Source organism: Prorops nasuta, unplaced genomic scaffold, assembly GCF_024137725.1.
Source record: "Prorops nasuta isolate Cenicafe-Biocafe unplaced genomic scaffold, Cenicafe_Pnas_1.2 PNAS00032, whole genome shotgun sequence".
In the NCBI taxonomy this organism is placed as follows: Eukaryota; Metazoa; Arthropoda; class Insecta; order Hymenoptera; family Bethylidae; genus Prorops; species Prorops nasuta.
This window is the reverse complement of record NW_027116829.1, coordinates 1,470,970-1,491,006: the sequence shown is the minus strand read 5'-3', so window position 1 is coordinate 1,491,006 and position 20,037 is coordinate 1,470,970. Positions and strand designations below refer to the sequence as shown.

The window sequence follows — 20,037 nt, the reverse complement described above, 5'->3', positions numbered from 1 at the left end:
AACGTAATTTCGATGTATAAGAATATAATAGCTACATCGTATAAAAATTATAATATATGTATATAATTATTATATTCCAATGTGACTTTTCTTTTATAATTAGAAATTTATATACCAATGAGTTTTATTTAAAAAGTCTACTGTCACAATTGAAATACTTTGGAAGAAACTTCGTCAAATTTATCAGCCTCATGATATTTCTTAAACTGAATAATGTTCTGGTTTAAAATATTCTTTGCTGTTTTACTTACATCTACTACTGCAGTATCCGCTCGTTATTTCGTCATTATTTTTTCACTACTTCCCACTTTATTAGACGTACCAAAATTTAGTGGCTTCTCGCAAAATATAAGAATAACTAATCCTCGTTTATGAACGATTACCGTTGATCATTTGCATTATCAAGGTAATTTTAGAATTGGTGGTATTTTCGCAAAGAGGAAAACCTCGTGTACAATAGTCAATTTGTTTATGTAGTGCAGACTATTGTCAGTGGTAAGACTCGTCTATTAACAATGTCTACCCACCAAGGTCATTTATGCTGCGTTGACATTTATAGCTAAGTATATTCTGAAAAAGAAATAATAGACACAATTAATACAAAACAAATATACTTAAAATGATTTTTTATGCTGAAAATCTCCTGGCTGCATCTTTGCTGATGAAGAAGATTAAAAATAATTCGCCATATAATTCGTAATTGATTGCTGCATAAATGTATTTATTCTTTTGTTATGACACTGAGAGATAGATAGCTGGTTTTATGCAAGACAATAAATAAAATCATAATATGAATCGCCATATATTGTTATTTCTAGAAACACCATTGCAGGGGGAAATTGAATAGACCCTCTTTTACTTATAAATGTCGTCTTTAGACATGTCATTAATCGACACATCATCTTTACTATAAATATTGATTTGGTAGGCAAGACAAGGGCTGAGAAATAAATAATATCAATTTCTGTAACAGCAAATTTAAGAAACAAAATAGTCTTAGCTGAGGCAATTTAAAGCGTGAACTGTTTTTAATATAATTTCTTTATTTGTTAATTAAATAACGGTTAGGAGACACTAGTCATGCCTTTGAAAATGTAATTTTAGATTTTCATAGACTTTGCATTTCTCAGTCCTTGAAGCAACTACCAATCACACGTTACCAGGAAGACGAGAATCGCACAATAAGCATTAAAGAAAATGCAGTTTAATTTTTATACGACAAATTTACTCTGATTCTAAACTATAGCTATGCAATTTTGTGGGACAAGAAAGTTAAAGGAGGGGCTTCTAAAAAAGAAGCTATACGTGTTGCCAAAGCTTGATTAATAAATTTGCCAAATATGACAGGTTTAAAGTCGTATGGGAAAGTAGGAAGAGTCCTATTTTCTACGTATTAAAGATTAAATACATTTGTGCTATCTGATACTCGTCTTTCTGTATTAGATATCAAGTGAGCGACGCCTAAACAAAAATGAATAAATCACTTATTCTATTATGAATAACATAACGCTTGGAAATAATAGTTTCAAATTTATCCGCGTGTGTGTGATCTACTAGTATTAATTTTGTACCAGATGTTAGATTAATGGTAGACAACCCGAAAAATCTAGAAAGAGGAAGAAAAATCTTATAAAAAATTTTTAGCCCTAGCCCCGCAATTAAAAAGTGATAAGATATTAAAAATGCTCCCTTATAAGATTTTCTGCTGACTAGGCATCGCTATCACAATCTTTTGACTAATAAAATGCCTCGACTAAAATAATCTGTAACTTTTAAATAGAGCTCAACGAGATACAGGGCTAGATCGAAAAATTACTTGGGTATATGATCGTTTAAAATTCCCTCCTCTTTCTATATTAGGAATAAATTTCTGTGCGGAGTGTGATAAGAAATATTATACTTTATACTTTTCGTAAATCACTTTGTCAATTTTTGTGCAAGCATCGCTCATAAATCACCATTTAAGAAGAGTAGAGAAATAGTTTTGTTTTGTTTGTGCATGGGATTGTACTTTACATAGGTATGCTGAAAAATTATGCCCAATTTGCTCAAAGTGTAAAGTCAAACTGGCCACAATTATCAAAGATATACATGAATTTTTTTTACAGAGAATCATTGTATCATTCACACTTCGTACCAAAAAGCCAACACTTTCCGTTAGTACGGATAATCGCATGCAAAGTGAAAAACTACGAGCCTCATAATTTTCTTTCTCTCTTACTCAGAGCAATGGCGTAACTTTCGATTCATACTCTCCTGGTTTTTGTTTTATAGAGCAGCAGCACCGTTTGAAAACTATGCGCGAATATACCTGTAATATGTTGAATGTATTTTGAATCGTGTCTCAACGCGAGTCATCTAAAATTATCAGTGCAATAAAGTTATGCCAGTACTCGGAAGCAGTATTGTGCAGTTACAGCGATTAAACGAGAAGGAACCAATGACAAAGTTCTATGCGCCTGTATGAACAAGTATCATAGAGCAAAGACAATTTTGATGATAAGTCACATTTTTACCATTCGTCCTTCTAAATGTAAATTTACAATTGGCAAACGCAAACCTCTTTACATTGCAAATATACGCAATGCATATGTATGCACAGTACTACTTTCACACAAATGCTTGGCATGACAAACTTTGATCGCTCCCATAAGTACTATTACATGCGAAAATGCTCGATTACTAAATTGTTTCAAGAACAACAAGGACTCTTCGTAACGCAAGATTTAACAACGCCGGTAACATTAATATGGATTATGAACGATGAAATTTTCGCGACTACGGATTTGCCGCTGTTACTTCAGCCAATCAATTTTAGAGAAGTAATATTTCTATTCTTACTCGACTATAAAATCATATCTAATATCAGCACTTGCAAGGCTCGCTCGCTTGCTCCACGCAAAATGCTTGGTAACGTTCTATTAACACGTTCTCGTTGTATACACGCTAAAGTTCGTAATCACATCAGCAGGGATAGTAATGCCATGCATGCTTCGGGCTTACAAAGCACGTATTCCCTGCTACCTATCTCTCACTCTCTTGCATTTACACACGTACACACGCACAATCGGACGTTTACGCGCATCGTTCTTCTCCGGAACATAGTCCTAATATAGGCTCTCGTATATGTACACAATAACTGGAAAGTTGTCACGTGTCCTAAAAGAGTGCTAAAGCTTCACTTGCCCTTTGCATCCCCCAAGCAGGGTTAACTCGAAAACGAGTCAAACTCGGATGGGAAAGGAGTTGTATAAATCAATCGATGACAATTTAACAGGGATTGATCGAGTTGTTAGTTTCAAGACAAATATTACCTTGATCAAAAAGAAATTAAGAAACGACGATAAAACAAAGAGGACTGTTATACAGGAAAAAAATCCAGGTTACGAATATAAAGTTAATGGAATCGGGCTGCTGGGTCGAAGACAATTAATCGGTGCGGAGACAGCAAGGACTCGGACCGTTATTCGGGTCACCCTGCTGGGAGGGGGAGGAGTTGGCTTAGTAAATCACTTCGTAGACGGTGGCCTTCTTGTCGCCGGATCCGGTCACGATATACTTGTCGTCGGCTGAGATGTCGCAGCTCAGGACAGACGAGGATTCCTTAGCCTGAAACGAAGGATTGCACTGATCAGAATTGTGTGAGAAGGCCAATATATATACACACAAAATTCGATAACTCTCGATTGAAATATCACTTATAAATGAATACATATATGTTTACTTGGAATATGGAGGCTCCGTAAGGCGTGCGCCAAGCATTGAGCAGATTGTCCTTGCCAGTGGAGACGAACCACTTGCCACAAGATGCGAATCTCAGCGAGAGCACACAGGATTCGTGGAGGTGTAGCTGGTACTTGTCGGATTTGGTAGCATGGAGTACCTCGACGTTGGAGTTCTCCATGCCAACCGCCAGCCACTCTCCGCTAGGGCAGTATCCCAGTGAGAATATTTGCGAGCTGAAGTCGTGCTGCTGGAGCTGCCTGCCTTCCCTGAGATCCCACGATCTCACTGTGTTATCAAGGCCACCGGTCCAGAGTTTCGAGCCATCGGCGGAGATGTCGATGCAGGACGCTCCGTCCGTGTGACCTTGAAACTGTCTGACGAGGGTTTGGTTCTGCAGGTCCCAGACGGCGATATTCCCATCGCTGCAGCAGCTGAAGCAGACCTTGGAATCGGGCGAGATGGCCAGGGCGTAGCAGGCTGGTGCCGATGACGTCAGCTCGGCTTTGATCCTCGGCGTCGGACTCGCCAAATCCCAAATACTCAACTGGCTAGCCTCACCGCCAACTATGAGCGTCCTCCCATCCGGCAGCAACTTCACCGACCTGCGTTTACAAATTCATAAAAATGTATTCCTTCCGTTCGGCGCTTCTTGACGCGATCCACGCTGCGAATCAATTATCATCCCGCGAGCATGCGCATCGGGGACCTTCGCGATGCTCGAAAACCAAACGCGCGCATCTTATCGAAATACGATTAATCACGCATATTTACATAATTGCGTGAAACATCGATACGTTGTACATTTTACACATACACCTTGGTCCTTGAAATTGTAATTTTCACAGGCATACGAGAGTTAACAAATGTAATTCGAACATTATAATTATTATCATATCGTTCGTTTAAACGAAAAAACGACGAAGATGCGCAATAATAATGAAGTAAAAATAAATATTACAAATTTACATTATTATCTACCGCAGAATGTAACAATAATTATCAACGTATAAAAATGATTGATTTTCGAGTATCGTAAACTCTGTTGATTATTGTACAAAAATTACGAGTAGTACGGATTAAAGTTGAGAGTACTCGTGCAAAATTAATGGAATTGCGTATTCGGAATTAGGTCTTATAATTGATTGGCATCGTTGAAAGGAGTCGAAGAGAATTTAGGGCCAACCTGATGTAATTATCACGTTGCAAGCAATCGAGCTGTGAGACTGGTTTGGTCGAACCGCCGACCGCTTGGCCGATATCCCAGACTTTGACGCAGCCTTTGCCACCGGTGTAAACATACTTGGTAGGATTGGAGATGGTTACAGCGCATACGACTTCGCCGTGAGTGAGCGTATTAATCTGGCGAGCGTGACGAGGGATTCCCGGCCCTATTAAGGCGTCAGTGGGGAACGGTACTGGTTGCAACTGGCCCTCTCCGTTCATGTGGAACGAGTAAGCCCTGAAACGAGCAAACAACAATTTATCCTCTAATCAGCTTTTGCCAGATCCAACAAAAATACCGCCATGTACTTACGGTTTGCCACCTGGAATGTTGCTGATCCCGTTGCTCGAAGGTATCCTCACGTGACCATCGAATCCAAGCTGACATACGGACAGAAAACGGATAAAGATGAGTATTACAAAAAATTATCCACAAGCATATAAACAAGAAAATACACATATAAACGTAAAACTAAAGTGGGATAGGACAAGGACGATCGAACGTTTGAAGAAAGCAATGATAAAATCAATGACATGCAAGGTATATATGTATACACGGTGTAAAAATGAAAAGTTGTTAACACTTGAACGAGTGTAAGAGAAGAAGAGGTTCTAATGTACAGAGGGTGAATTAATGATTTATGACAGAGAAGCGGAGAGTGTGTTTAGCGTTGGTGTGTACAAGGAAGACAGAGGTAGGATAGAGAGAGAGAGAGAGAGTGCGATATGATTGCAGAGAGTGCTTTACCATAGAAGGCGGCCTTGCGTAGGGTAAATTGTTGTAGGAGGAAGGCGACTGTGGGGGTTCATTGGCGCGGGACTGTAAAGCCTGATAGGGCTGCGGTGGCGTTTGCTGCGATGATGGCGGATGATAAGCCCGCGATGCCAAGGGTCCAGGGATGCCGCCCATAGTTGGCGTACAGCTGCGCGAGCCCCTCGCCGCCGCCGCTACAGGTGTACCCGGCTTGTCGACCTGCCAAATGTCCCGCAATTAAGCAAACCCCACTACCCATCTCTCCACACCCCACTCCCCTTCATCCTTACCCCAACCAACCGCTCGCAGAGCCACTTAACGCGATATCAAAATTCACCACCAAATTCCATTCCAATCTCTTCTCCTTACCCCACACACACACTCGGTTCCAAACCAGACCCATGTATATGCTACGTGTACACCTATATATATATATATATATATACATACACATGACAATTTTCACCTCCCACTACGACACACTCGCGACCTTCCGACTTTTCAAGGTCGAGCTCTCTAGGAGCAATTTTACAGTTTCTTACACACGTGCATGGTCGACAAAACTACTATATATATAGATATACATGATGAATTAAGAAAATATTGCAACACACAAGAATCGTGTTGCTCGACCGACGAGTGTACGAACAATCGCGAGACTGTACCGGAGGTTTCTCGTAGCGTTCCATCGAAGAAACACGGAAGCCACTGTGATAAAATAACGCCAATATAATATCGTCGCATCGAGGCACTCGATTTATTAGAAACAAAGACGATTGAACGAGCGAAGCGTGAGAGGAAGAGAGGGGGGGGGGAGATATTCAATTATAATCAGGTCAAAGACTCGTCGGAGCCACCGAGGTACAGTCGATGGAAAGAACGCGAGACACGGATACAACGACAATTAAAATTGCAATTTTCTCGACACCATTACTGGTCGTTCGAACAAACCGGCACACGGTTTTGATTCGCGTTCACCGTCCCCCCCCCCCCTCTCTCTCTCTCTCGCTCTCTCCGCGTATCGATTACCGCGAAATTTAATGCGACCATGGCTCATTAGTCTCGACTCCATTTGATTTGGCCGCTCAAGCGGTTTTAGCAATTTCATATATGCGTGTAATTTTATTCTCCGGATTTAGCAGCGATGATTTTCGCATAGGATCTCCTCTTCCTCCCCTCTCCTCCTCCTGCACCCTTACAACCAGACCGCCAAAGCTCTTATAAGCCGTGGTTTCCATAAGTTGTAATGGCGTAAATATAGTGGTGCATGTATACATATATATATATATATATAATACACCCAGTGGGATTATCCGTTAGCGTAAAATATTCCTCGCATGCCTTTCCTATATATATGTATATACTGAAATTCAATTTATTCTAACAAGCGATTCTCTAGAAATTATTTATAAAGCAAGCGTGAAAGCGTGTTGATTGATCTGATGCTTGGATATATCTGGAGATAGGTGTATATCGTTGGATGGGATTTCTCGCGATAGTCGTGGAGGGGGAGAGGGAGGAAGAAGGGAAGAGGGGGGGGGGGGATCAGCATTCGTTCACCGAGTAAGCTTGCTCTCCGCGAGATCTTACATCTTTACTTTTCAGAGAGGGCGTGCTACGGGCCGAGGAACTGCCGCTTCTCGAGGGCGGCCTGTCCTTGACCGAGGTCGAGCCGGAACCGGAAGTGGGTCCACCGATATGGCTAGGCGCTCCCAACTTGTCCAAGGTGCCGTTTTCTCGTGGGTCCGAGTGCTCGCCGTTGGCGTGTGGCGACGATCCCTCCTAACGATCGTTACAAACGTTCAAAATTAGGGAAAAACTTGAAAAGACCCCGTACATGATTTTCTGGGCCGATCAATCGGTTAATTAGTCAAAGCAATCACTCACTTCGTTAGCCACGTCAACGACCAAGTCTTGATCGCTTTTCTCCCCGTCGCTTTCCTGCAAAATAGGAGAAAGAGAGATAACGTTATGGTTCGTGATGCTCTTATTTATTATTTAACGCATTATTACTATTATTATTATCTAAGTGATATAGCCCTGGTACACAGGAAGAAAGTACGGTAATTAGTCCATTGGATATACAAGTGCGAGGAGAGATAGGTGCAGCCCGAAGGTGAAATGTGTGTGCGTTGATTTATTATCGTCGTTATATTCGATTCCATAAGGTTGCAATTGCGATACAGCGTACTATAGACGCGTATATCGCTCGATAGTCTGAGTTAGCCTCGACCCATATTCAGCAGCACCAGATGCTTCTTCAAGGATGCATTATTAATCTTGATATTCGCACGTAGAACGCGCATCATCTGCCATTCCCTTAATAGTCCACTGCTGCTCCATCTCTAAATTGCCAGTCTAAAATTGAAAGTGCACTCGACTGCACAGCTTTCAATAATTCAATTTCACATTTCTTCATCATTTCCCTCCGTTCCATTTTCAGAAATCTTCCCCATTCAGGGAGCAAAAGAAGCTTTTACCTCCAATTTCGAATTAAACCTTCTCCGGTATATATATCGTCTTCTTTAATTGCAATTAAACTTGTATAAATTTGTCCAAAATTAGACAACAACATTTCGTTTCGTCGAGTGGAAATTCTTCGAGTCAAAGGGGACGAAGAAGGCAAAGGCCTAATTAGGAACTAGCGAGGAGCGATTGTTGGGCGTGAATTAATGGGGCGCCTCCTTTTCGGTGCAACTTTCAATCGATTCGCGCCACTTTCCACCGGCGGCCCATTAATACACCTATATTCCCATTCGTCTACTCTGCCTCGCTATTGTCCCAAGTACGCCAGAATAATCACCAGTTTAATTACCGAGCGTATATACAAAAAATACAGACAAGAATCTACGAGCGAAATTCACTGGAAATCTTGCAACACTCCAGATAATAATATTACGTGATAAATGCAAAATAAAGAAATGAATATCGAATGATAAATGATTTCGAGTAGATAAAATGTTGCTGTACGTAAAAAGCTCGGAGTATCAAAGTTAAAATCGTTTAAAAAAAACTTCTAAAAATTGGGAAAGGGCATAAAAGTTTGAAAATGAAAATGGGGTGGAGATTGAGAGTGTACAAGATGAAACGAGATTTTCGTACAGCGATTCTTTTCGCAAACTGTACAAATAGTTACGGTACAACGGTATTGGGTGGCTAATGACGTAATATCGCATAGCGATGTCCATCGATGCATTATAGGATTTTCCGAGTGTGCGTTCTTGTTACACGGCAGTTGGTACACTCTCTCACACGTGTTTCTGATTTCAGAGAACGCGTGCATGTAGCCGAGCGCGAGTGTGTAGGTGTGTGCATGCGCGAAAACCACCTGTGCACGCTTTGCAGCCGGCTGGGTTTACCCACCAAATCATCTATTTAAATGAACAGTTGAAAAGCCGATAACAAAAACTTGCGCGTTATATTTATTGGCCTATCAGCGGCAGTTCGCACCCCTCGAAATCCCACCGGCCAATAAAATTGCTCGATGCGATTGGCGCCTATATATTTATATGTATATGGTATAGCGATACGTTCAAGAAACAATCGATGAGTTGGCCGATCATTGGATACTTTCAAGCTAATTAAACCATTTGCTGAAATACAGAGCGAGCTTATACACTTAAAACCCAGCGAGCCAGCCAGTCAGCCCCGAAGAAGCGTTGCCATTGCGCAGGCAGAGAGTCCAACTGAGACGAAACAATGTTTCTCCGTCGAGAGGATTGATAGCAGCACTTGCGTTTTGATTTGAAAATGAGAACGGAGCCTGAGTGGCTGAGATTAATTAAGCTGGCCGTTTAAAAAAATGTTGAAGGAATTTTAATTTATCGCGAGAGGCTTGATAGGGGGAGGGGGTGGGGGAGGAGGATAAGAATGATATCCGGAAGGTAGGGCACACAGCAACGAGTCGTTCTCTCGCAACGCGATGCTCGAGATACGAGGGGGGGGGGGGGGGGGGGGGGGATAAGGATGAGGATGAGGAGGAGAAGGTTGGCGCGGAGAGTACGAGCGAATGGAGGAGGGGGAGGGTATAAATAGAATTGTAGACACGTAAAGTTATGCAGAGGAATGTATCTGATGGTCGTAATCCGTTGGCGATGTATCTGGAACGAGAGTGGTCGTTGAAGGGGTAGGAGGATGGGGGAGGATCGGGAGAGTGATTGGACTCCCATCAGAGCCCTGGGGAGGTGGGAATGGTTAGGGAGAAGGTGGAGGAGGGTTGAGGGGGGTGGAGGTAAGGAGTGGCATCGCAGAGCTGCCGCGGACATGCAATAAATTTGTGTACGGACGATGAGCCAGGGTAAATAGAAGGCACAGTGTGGTGGTATTGATTTCAGTGGTATTACGACTGTGGGATGGGGGGCGCCACGGTTCGTCGAGGGTCGAAGGGGTTGGAGGTAACCGAAGACGACGACTACGACGACGACTACGACGATGACGACGAAGAAGAAGAAGAGGAGGGGGTGGAGGGTGGTGTCTACCGCCCCTTAACCTGCTCGTTCTAGCGTTAAATATGATACAAATGTTATCATCCCTTCCCCACCGCCTCCGCATCAGCCTCTCCCACCCCCCTTACCCTCGCTCCCTCTCCTCGAGCCAGCACAGCCACCTCCCGTTCCACCCACTGCAGCTTCTTCCCTCGTTTACCCCAGTGTAACGGGGATGACGGTATTAAGGGCAGCTCTATTATTCGACCACCCAACCACTCGACTCTTTGCCTCGAGAATCCTCCAATTCTTTTTTCTATCCGCCCCACCCCCCTCGCCACCCCATGCCTCGACTAACCTTTCCTCCTTTCTCTTTTCAACCCCCTCCCTCCCTCTATCCATCTTCCCCGTACACTATCACTCTCATCCGCTACTTCACCCTCCCCCCCCCCCTTTCCCATTTCTCCCGGTTATTTCTTGCACCGTCCTCTCCCCCACCCCCCTCAACCTCCGCCCCACTCTGTAAACAAACGCGAAAGGAAAGAGATTTAAAGATCCTGGAAATTCCAGAGTTTTCTTTTTCCAACAATTTTTCCTTTAATTTCCCATTTTACTGGCTCCGTGCATTTTTCCAGATGGGAGTGGAGAAAATGTCTAAATATGCTGATTCGAGGGATGCGGCAGTTTTCTCGACTAAGTGGAATCTCGCGCGTTTGACGAATCGTAATAGTTTTGCCAGTGAAATTTTTCTCTGCGGATTGTTCTTCGGATTGCGACTCTCGTTACGGTTCGGTGACGTTGCGCAACGGAAAGTTAACATCCGTGGAAACTAGTGTTAAAGGCGTTGCAATTACGAGATTAACACGATGCAACAGTTGAAGTAATAACTTTAACAACTGGGATTACTGATAAGCCGATATGAATAGGTCGATAATATATTAAGCGATAATTCAAAATAACGTCGAATCGATGCATTGTTACAGCATGGCAGGGCTGGCTAAGATACCGAATGGAAAATGAAGCAAGATATTAAAGCTAATGCCGAAGCTACTATATTATAGAATACAGTGAAAGAAGAGAATTTACCGTCTTGTAATTTTATTCGTTCCTTCTTGAAAATCGACTTACACTTGGTTGGCATTAAAATTCATTTAATGGGGCAGCGAGGGGCAAATTTAAACTGAAAAACTTTCCAGTCAAAATCTCATTGAATAAGAGTTTTTAATTTGTAGGATTTTATGGGCTAAGAAAAATGACGAGCAGGGGGGGTGGTGGGAGGTCTGGACGATAAAAAATTTACATGGATCATAATTTAAAGAAAAGAATCATTAGGGGGTAGAGAGAGGGAAGGACTGCGAGGGATCATTGCGTGACAAAGAAGTAAGAAGAATAGGAAAAGTTTTTAAGATAGCTCGAGCGTGGCTGAGATGGTTTAAAGTCCCGCAACTCGGGAACGAATGGCGAAGCTTGCTTTCGGATCTCCATTTTTCCCCCTGCCACAGTCCTTATTCGTCAAACAACTTTCCCGAAAACTGGGAAATAATATCCCCCGTATTCCTCGGAGACCTTTTCAACTGCCGCTCTATGTAGTAAAAAAGATGCCAAGAGAGAAAGAGAATGAGAGAGAGAGAGAGAGAGGAGAGAGAATTATGTGAAATAACACGGATACGATAGCACCATTTTCGAATTGCCGAGAATATTATTTTATTATCTCTCCCACCCCCTTCTCTTGGAAAAGAAGAGAGAGAGAGAGAGAGAGAGAGGTGGAAAATATAAAAGTGTATAGATATAGACAACTATACACAGAAAGTGCAGGAATTTCTACTCGGCCATTATGTACATTTCCCATTAGGAACTCATCTTTCGAGAATAAACTTTTACAGGAAGCGGAAAATAATACTGGGAATGCGAAACTTGGTCACGTGGGATTACAAATCAAACAAGGTTTAAAAAGAAAAACCAACTGTGTCTGGTTATCAAGAGAGAAACAATTGATCGAGATAGAGAAGGAAGAAGGAAGAGTTAAAAAAAATATTGTTGATATGATAACTACAAGCCTAGACGCGACTACAGCACATGAAGAATTTTAAACTTATAAAATAAATAAAGTGACACTACTGCACAAAAGTGGAGTTTAAATCGGTAAGCCTAAACGGGACTGTAGTATAAAGAACAGTACCAAATTATAAAATAAATAAAGTGATACGGACTGCATAAAAGTGGAATTTAAAACGCCAGAAGAGTTTAGTTATTTTGATTGAAATACGTGGCTGAATAATGTTGATGGGAGATTAAATACTGATAGAGCATGCTATATTTTCATTGTTGAGACAGAGTGGAGGAGAGGGGTGGGGTGGGGGGTGGTATTGTCCCGTAACTTTTACGAGACAAGTCGCTTTATATCCCGAAGCAGAAACGCGGTGGAAACGTATTAAAGTGATTACCTCGGATGAAGAAGAAAGATAGGGTGGTGGATGAGATGAGGATGGCGAAAAGGGGGGGGGGGGTGAGTGGGGAAGGGGATTGCGAGGGGTTGGAGAGAGGTGGACGTTGACGAAAGTCTGGAAAAGCTGGGTTCTTGAAGGATAAAAACTAACGTGGACGCTGAACAATGACGGGGAATGAAATTGTGAGATTTGCGAGAGGCGTAGTGCAAAAAAAATCACTTTCTTCGTCAGAAATTCTTTTAATTACAGTCTCGGGAGAGTCCCGGGGAAAAATTGGGGAGAGGCGCGACGAGGATGAGTCGGGGTAGAGAAAATTGAGAGATAATTAATTATGGCGAATGACGATGAGGTTGTTCGTATCGAGAGAGAGAGAGAGAGAGAGAGAGAGGGGGGGGGGGGGGAGGGTGTATATTTATGGTGCGCGTGGTGGTTACGTAAAATCTAGGAGGAGAATGGAATTAATGGGAGAGAGTCGCGCTTGATATTACGAGGTCGTAAGAGGCGAAGACATTTATATTCGTGGATCGAACGTGTCTCTGTCCCCTGAAATTTAATTTCAACAATGGCAGGAAACGCCGTCAAAAAACGTTTACGAGCTATAAAGAATCACCGATGGCCGGCCGCGTGTAATGGGGAAAAAAAGAAGGAGAAGGATGCCACACTGCAACAGCCTGAAAAAGAGGGTGGTTTTCGGTGGGTGTGAGCGTGTGTGTGCGCACCCTGTAGAATGGGACGAGGCTTGCTTGCAAGGGCGCACGAGGGCCTGAATATTTGTCCAACTAAACTTGCACACTCGGGGGTGTAAAAGTTAGCGCGAAGACAATTTATTTGTCGTTGCGCGACTCGAAATTTCCACACTCGCTGGACGATACCTTCAACTTGATATTGCGGAGGAAAGAAAGGTGTGTGGCTGCTATTTAATTATGCACAATTCTATTTATATATAATATTCCCCTTGCAAACTCGCTCGAATCGCAGTATCGAGTTCCGCGCTGCGCGCGATGTTAATTCGCGAATTAAAAATAAACTTTCCATGCACCGATCGTGCAAGATATAAAGTGTTTAGCCAGGTTGGCAATATACAGTGGGGGAAAAAAATGGTATCGATTAGGCTCTCCCGGTGAAATTTGCTCGGCTGTGCAAAAGTGAAATTACGTGGAACCACTAATCTGTGTAATTAATCGGGCTAATCAAAGAAGAGGTGTGGGGTAGATGGGTAAGAACGATCAAAAAGATAGATAGAGAGAGAGGGAGAGAGGGAGAAGAAGAAAAAGAGAGAGAATTGCGAGGTTACTATATATATGTATATACATATATATATAGCAGAGCGAAAAGAGTCCTGCGACTTTCCGGCTGGTTTTTCATATCTGCCGACGGAATGGAATGGTGGAAACGTATTAAAGCTTTTTCCAGGGGGGGGGGGGGAGGGGGAGGAGGGTTGCGTTCACGGAGAGCCGCAAGAGAGAGAGAGAGAGAAGTGGTGGGGGAAGAAGGCTTCCCAGGCAGAGAAAATAAAGGGAAAAACGGTTCGTATGAAAATGTAATTAGGGGAAGCGTGGAAGCTCGACTCATTGCGGCCTCGACCCTTTTATCTCGCCACTTCTTCTCCATCCCGCCCGCTCACTTACTTCAACCGACCGCACCAGACTCCCTCCCTCCCCTCCACCCTTACCTGTCCCCCCTTCCACACCACTATGTCGAATTATAATTTGTTAATTATAACGCGTGTGTGTCCAGTGACGGGCTAAACTTTGCCGCTTAAAAACTCCCGCGTGTAAAAGTCGACTTTGCATTTCCGGCAACGACTTAACGCGCGCACATTACGCTCCGCTCTCTCTCTCTCTCTCTCCACAGACAAATTTCTTCTCACCTACATATATATATATGTATATTCGCAGGGCAACGCGGATTAAACTGCTATTGAAAAATATAATTAAAACCCGCTAATCTCTCGCTCTTCCGCGAAAAGATGCGCGAACGGGCGAGCGATAATATTGCTATACATTTATTGCGCAATTAAATTTCTTCGCACCGACGCAATAATTAATACAAATTATTATAGCCATTTCCTTCGCGGAAAAATATAATTTTGTCCACTGAAGATACGTTATAAATTGTGGGCGTTTGTGCAAATATTAATAGTTTTAAAAATGTATAAATTTTTGTACAAAATAAATTACTAAAAATTGGATATACTGTTTTATAGTTTATTAGAAGTTGATACATTTTTTTATTTACGCGAAGATGCAGAATTTAGTCACGAGTTACTCGATAAAGAAAAGGCATTGTACTGCACACTGGGGGAGGAAATGGTTAAGACTTGTGCTGTTAAAACAGTGGAATGGAGAGGGAGACACGCATATACACATGCACATTACCGGTACAATACGTGTGTAAGTAAAAGTCGATTGTTTACATCGCAATAAGACCTAGTTTCCAATCAAGAAACACGGTAGTGTCTCGATGTCAAGTACATAAATCGTTTATAGCATAATTAATATAGTAAAACAAAATAATCGAAATAAAATAATTAGTAAAACTCTAATTTTAGGTAATTAATTACTTTTACTGTGACAAAAGTTAAAATCTCGAAAAAAAAGATAACACAAATGCTACTTGCCGAAGGCCCGTTGTATACAATCGTATTAAATATCGCCATATTTTGAACTTTTGCTATCAAAAACACATCACATGCATTACTCACTAACGATAATCACGAATTTTGTAGATATTGCACTGTATTTTAAAAGATACTTCAATTATAAATTGATAAAAACACAAATACGCGTCACAAATACTGCGCGCGAACCATGCACTAACGTTTTTTACGAATTTTTAACCTATTTCACTGTATATTGAATGATTATTGATTTAAAAACTAAGAAAAGCACGAATACAGATGACAAACACATTGCACGCACTAGGCACTGACGTTTTTCACTTATTTCACTGTACTTTAAAAGATAATTTATTGATAAGTTGAGAAAAGTTCGATTACGGATGACAAACACACCGCGGGCACCACACAGCGACGTTTGTCACTTATTTCACTGTATCTTGGGCGATTGTTGGGTTTTGGAGTGGTGAGGAGCACGCGAATCTCGTTGAAAAAAAATGTTTGGAAGAAAAGCGTGAAGAGCGCAGAGCAAGGCGCGCGAAAAGTGAGAAAAGGCCCGTGGTCGGTCCCGATCGCCGTTGGAAAATTCGAAAGGCCGGCGGCGGCGGCCATTTCGGGAAACAAAAATAAACATGGCGGCTCGGCAAGCCGGTGGTGGGGAGAGGGTAGAACCTGCTCGCACAAATCCGAAAACTGGTATCAGTTCAGTTTTCGGATTTGTGCGAGCAGGTTCTACCCTCTCCCCACCACCGGCTTGCCGAGCCGCCATGTTTATTTTTGTTTCCCGAAATGGCCGCCGCCGCCGGCCTTTCGAATTTTCCAACGGCGATCGGGACCGACCACGGGCCTTTTCTCACTTTTCGCGCGCCTTGCTCTGCGCTCTTCACGCTTTTCTTCCAAACATTTTTTTTCAACGAGATTCGCGTGCTCCTCACCACTCCAAAACCCAACAATCGCCCAAGATACAGTGAAATAAGTGACAAACGTCGCTGTGTGGTGCCCGCGGTGTGTTTGTCATCCGTAATCGAACTTTTCTCGATTTTTGATTGAAAAATTTTTTAAAAGTCAGTAAAGTAATTTAATAAGTAGTGAATATTGTCAGTGCGTATTGCGTGTGGTGTATTTATGCCATGTGTACATGTTTTCTTTTCATTTTTAATCACAATCCCTCAAAATGCAGTGAAGTAAGTGAAAAACATCAGTGTGCCTAGTGCACGTGCTGTGCCTGTGTTGTGCATTCGTACTTTTCTCAATTTTTGATTGAAAAATGTTTTAAAATTCAATAAAGTAATTCAAAAAGTCGTGAATATTGTCACTGCGAAGTGCGTGTGGTGTATTTATGCAGTGTATACGTGTTTTTCTCCAGTTTTAACTACATAATCTCTTAAAATACACCGTAATAACTGCAAAAATCGTGAAAATGTTAGTGCCTGGTGCGTATACAGTATGCACTTGTGCTATGAATTTTAACTTTTTTCGATTTATAATTAAATTATCTGCTAAAATACAATGTACCAATTCAAAAAGTCGTGATTATCGTTAGTGTGTGATGCGTGTGACGTGTTGTTATTGTTTAAAATTCAAAATATAGCTATTTAATATGACTTTATACAACGGGCCATCGGCAAGTAACATTTGTGTTGCTATTTTTGTTTTGTTTTCAACATTTTAACTTTCGCCACAGTATAAGTAAATAATTGCCTAAAATTTGAATTTCACTAATTATTTTAATTCGAATATTTTATTTTACTATATTAATTATGCTATAGAGACGATTTATTGTGCCTGCCGTCTTTTTTTACAAGCGAAGCTTGTTTTTCCTGGGATATAGAAAGTTGCGTGAAATTTCAAACGTTTCGAACTTGCTCTCATTTGTGTATCGTGTTTAGCTGAGAATATAAACTCTGCCACGTAATAGCGAGGTAAAGTTTTAGGCTTGTGGGAATCAGTGTCTCTCATTGGTCTTCTCCCTCTCTCTTATTATTATACCTCGAATAGCATAGGAACTTTACATTAGGAGTTAAAAACGATAAGTGGGCTAGACAGAAAAATAAATAAAAACTCAGTGACACTGAATTTTCTCAATTTTCCAAAATGAAAAATTTAACAAATCGCTTAATCGAAGCTACAGTGAATTTTGATTCGTTCCTGACCCATAATTGACACTCGACAACAATGACGATTGAATAGTAAAATTACAAATGTTTTTTTCGTTGTTGTTATTTACTATCGGAAGCAGGGGAAGTCGCGTGTAATTTTATTCCGAAATTTGTAGAATTCAGTTGTAAACTATGATCCAATGGATTTTTTAGATTCCTCTGTGATATGAGAAAGAAAGAAAGAAAGAGAGAGGACATAGTGGAATAGGGGAGGGGGGGGGGGGGTCTGGGGTGAGAGGACGAGCGATTCCCTCTAAAAGCTTTCCGCGTGCGCGCGCCAGAAATTGCTCGGCTAAAAGCAAAAGATATGAATGCAGGAAAAAAATTGAAACATCGATCCACGGGATTCCTCTTGGGCGTTTAACGCGGAGTTTGCTGCTGTACACTGGCTTTAATGGATTTTTCCGGAATATCCAGAGCCGGAAGTACCGAAAAGATAAAGGGCGTAAATAAAAGACGCAGCGAGGAAAAAATGGAGCCTTCTTCCCCGGAAAAGCCGCTTAAATCGGGATGGAATATGGAATGCAAAAAAGACTTTGGAAAATCTGCGAAACGCGCTCGCGCGCTCCCGCCTTTCCCACCTACCGATTATATTCACGTACGAAGAAAAAAAAAGAATTCTTTCGCCAGTGTGTTTGAATAAAAAACATTTCTCCACATTCTCCGCGCAATTTATCTACATATATATATATATATATATACAAGAGTGTTCTTTTTCAAAAGACACACATATAAATATTAGAGAGAGAGAGAGAGAGAGAGAGAGAGAGAGCAGTGGTAATAATTGGAAGAATTTTATTCTTTCGCGTTTTATCCAGCATCTTCATCGCGCAGCCTCGAGGCTCCGAGTGTAAGACGGAGGCTGTTCATGACTAGAGTTGTCCTCGAGCAACAATTTACAAGCAGCGCGGTCCACTCGAAAGCGTTATAAAGCAAAGAGAACCATTCTGCGAAGATGCGACGTACTTCGTACAATGGCTCGGTGGGACGGGGAAGTGAAATGGTGTTGGGTGATCGTGGAGAAGGGGATGGGGGTGATTCTCGCGCGAGGGTGGCGAGAGAGTGGGATGGAGGAGGAGGAGGGAGCACATTAGACCGGGAGTGGGTGAGTGGGGGGGGGGGGAGGAGGGATGCGTGGCGGATCGTACAATAAATGCGGCATTTGCACCCTTGGCTTTCGCACAGTGGGATCGAGAAAAGCCTGGAAGGGACTTACCCTCCCCTCTTACCAAGCAGCGTGACGAATTGGAGCTTGTTCCTCGCGTTTTATTAATGATTCACCCACTTTTCATTATCAGCGTTTCATCGGATAAATTTCTGCCGTTGATGATATTGCACTGATGATGAGATAAGGAACACAGTGTTGAATTTAATAGAAAACAACATTGTTTTCAATTATTGTGGGACCAAAGTTTTTCCGTTGAATCGCGATTTGAATAAACTTGTATCGTGTTGGTGGGGATGGAGAGGAGGGGAAATCTGCTGATCGAAAAGATGTTATAATTCTGGGTACTTTTGAATTGGATAAAGATGTCAATTATTATTCGAGATTGGTGGAGGGGTGCATTGGGAAATAAGGGATGATGGAGGGAAAGGAAATCAGTAATATTTATGGTTTTAGCGTGGAAGCGCGCGTTCCGTGAAGACAGCGAGTTTAGAGAAGCGTGAAGGCGTCAGAAGTGGCAAAGAGAACAGCTTGGTGAGAGGGAGTGAGAGAGAGAGAGAGATGAGGATGTAGAGGGTGGAGGTTATACGTTGGGTGGGAAAATGTAAAGGCGTTGGGGGTTGGTATACGCGGACCGTCATACAATAAATACGATATTTGCACCCCGAGTGGCGTGGGGCAGGAGGGCGAGGGGTGTTGGTTTGGTTGAGCCAGCCTTTGGGAGAGAGAGAGAGAGAGAGAGAGAGTCAGTGGTGAGGAGGGCGGTAGGGGAGGGAGCAAGAGAAACGGGGGGTGGAGGAGTGTTGCGAAGGTGCGAGGGCGGGCAGGGGATCGTATAGATTTTTATGTCTGCGAGAAATACAAAATGATGGATATAAACCACCTCTCGCCTGGTCACCCCCCGCTTGCTCCATCCCCCACCCCCTCCTCTCTCTCCCTCCTTTACCACTCAGCCGAGTAGCACACAAACACGCATTGGGAAGAGATCGAGAGACGAATAAGTGAAAACGCGTACGCACACTCGACGGGATCCGCAAGTACGTGTGTACTACGTGGTAGAGGGGGTGTGGGGAGACGAGAGAGAGAGAGAGAGAGAGAGAGCGGAGCGAGAAGGAAGAGAGTCGCAGAGAGACTGAAAATAGATGTGGCGGTGAGAGAAGAGGAAGAGAAAGAACGAGGCAGTAATGCAGCGGGCAATCCGCGAGACGTATACATCGAAAGATATATAACACGAATGCACACACTCTCTCGACATCTATCCATGCCGCTCCCCACCCTCCCGCGCATTCTGCGGGTTTGCAAGGGGCAAGGGGATAAACGGGGATGTCTTTCCGCCTGGCACTCACGTTTCCCCAGTGTCAGCCCCGACTTTCCACCTCCACCCCCCCCCCCCTCCCCCACCAGGACCAACCTCGACCTAACCTGCCGGCGGAGCAACCTCCGCGCGCGCTACGACCCCCTGCGGAAGCTCCGAGCGAATGTTTTGTCATCATACCACCCTCTGCGTCAACTCCACCTCCCCTT

The 20,037-nt window shown here is 42.7% G+C and overlaps 1 protein-coding gene across 10 annotated transcripts in view; it reads right to left on the bottom strand.

Moving 5' to 3' along the window:
* Window positions 1–127: 127 nt before the first annotated feature.
* LOC136783135 (protein groucho-like) overlaps window positions 128–20,037 on the bottom strand; it is a 72,166-nt gene continuing 52,256 nt past the window's right edge. For 6 of the 10 annotated variants that reach the window (XM_066743005.1, XM_066743010.1, XM_066743009.1 and 3 more), the window contains 7 exons: window positions 7,589–7,642; window positions 7,292–7,483; window positions 5,696–5,920; window positions 5,261–5,328; window positions 4,910–5,185; window positions 3,725–4,328; window positions 278–3,609 (listed from right to left, as the gene is read on the bottom strand). In XM_066743005.1, the coding sequence (XP_066599102.1) occupies window positions 3,502–3,609; window positions 3,725–4,328; window positions 4,910–5,185; window positions 5,261–5,328; window positions 5,696–5,920; window positions 7,292–7,483; window positions 7,589–7,642 (1,527 nt within the window). In that variant the 3' untranslated portion in view covers window positions 278–3,501. Of the gene's footprint in view, window positions 3,610–3,724; window positions 4,329–4,909; window positions 5,186–5,260; window positions 5,329–5,695; window positions 5,921–7,291; window positions 7,484–7,588; window positions 7,643–20,037 lie in introns of all 10 variants that reach the window. The other 4 variants (XM_066743004.1, XM_066743011.1, XM_066743013.1 and 1 more) reach the window with 4 other exon arrangements.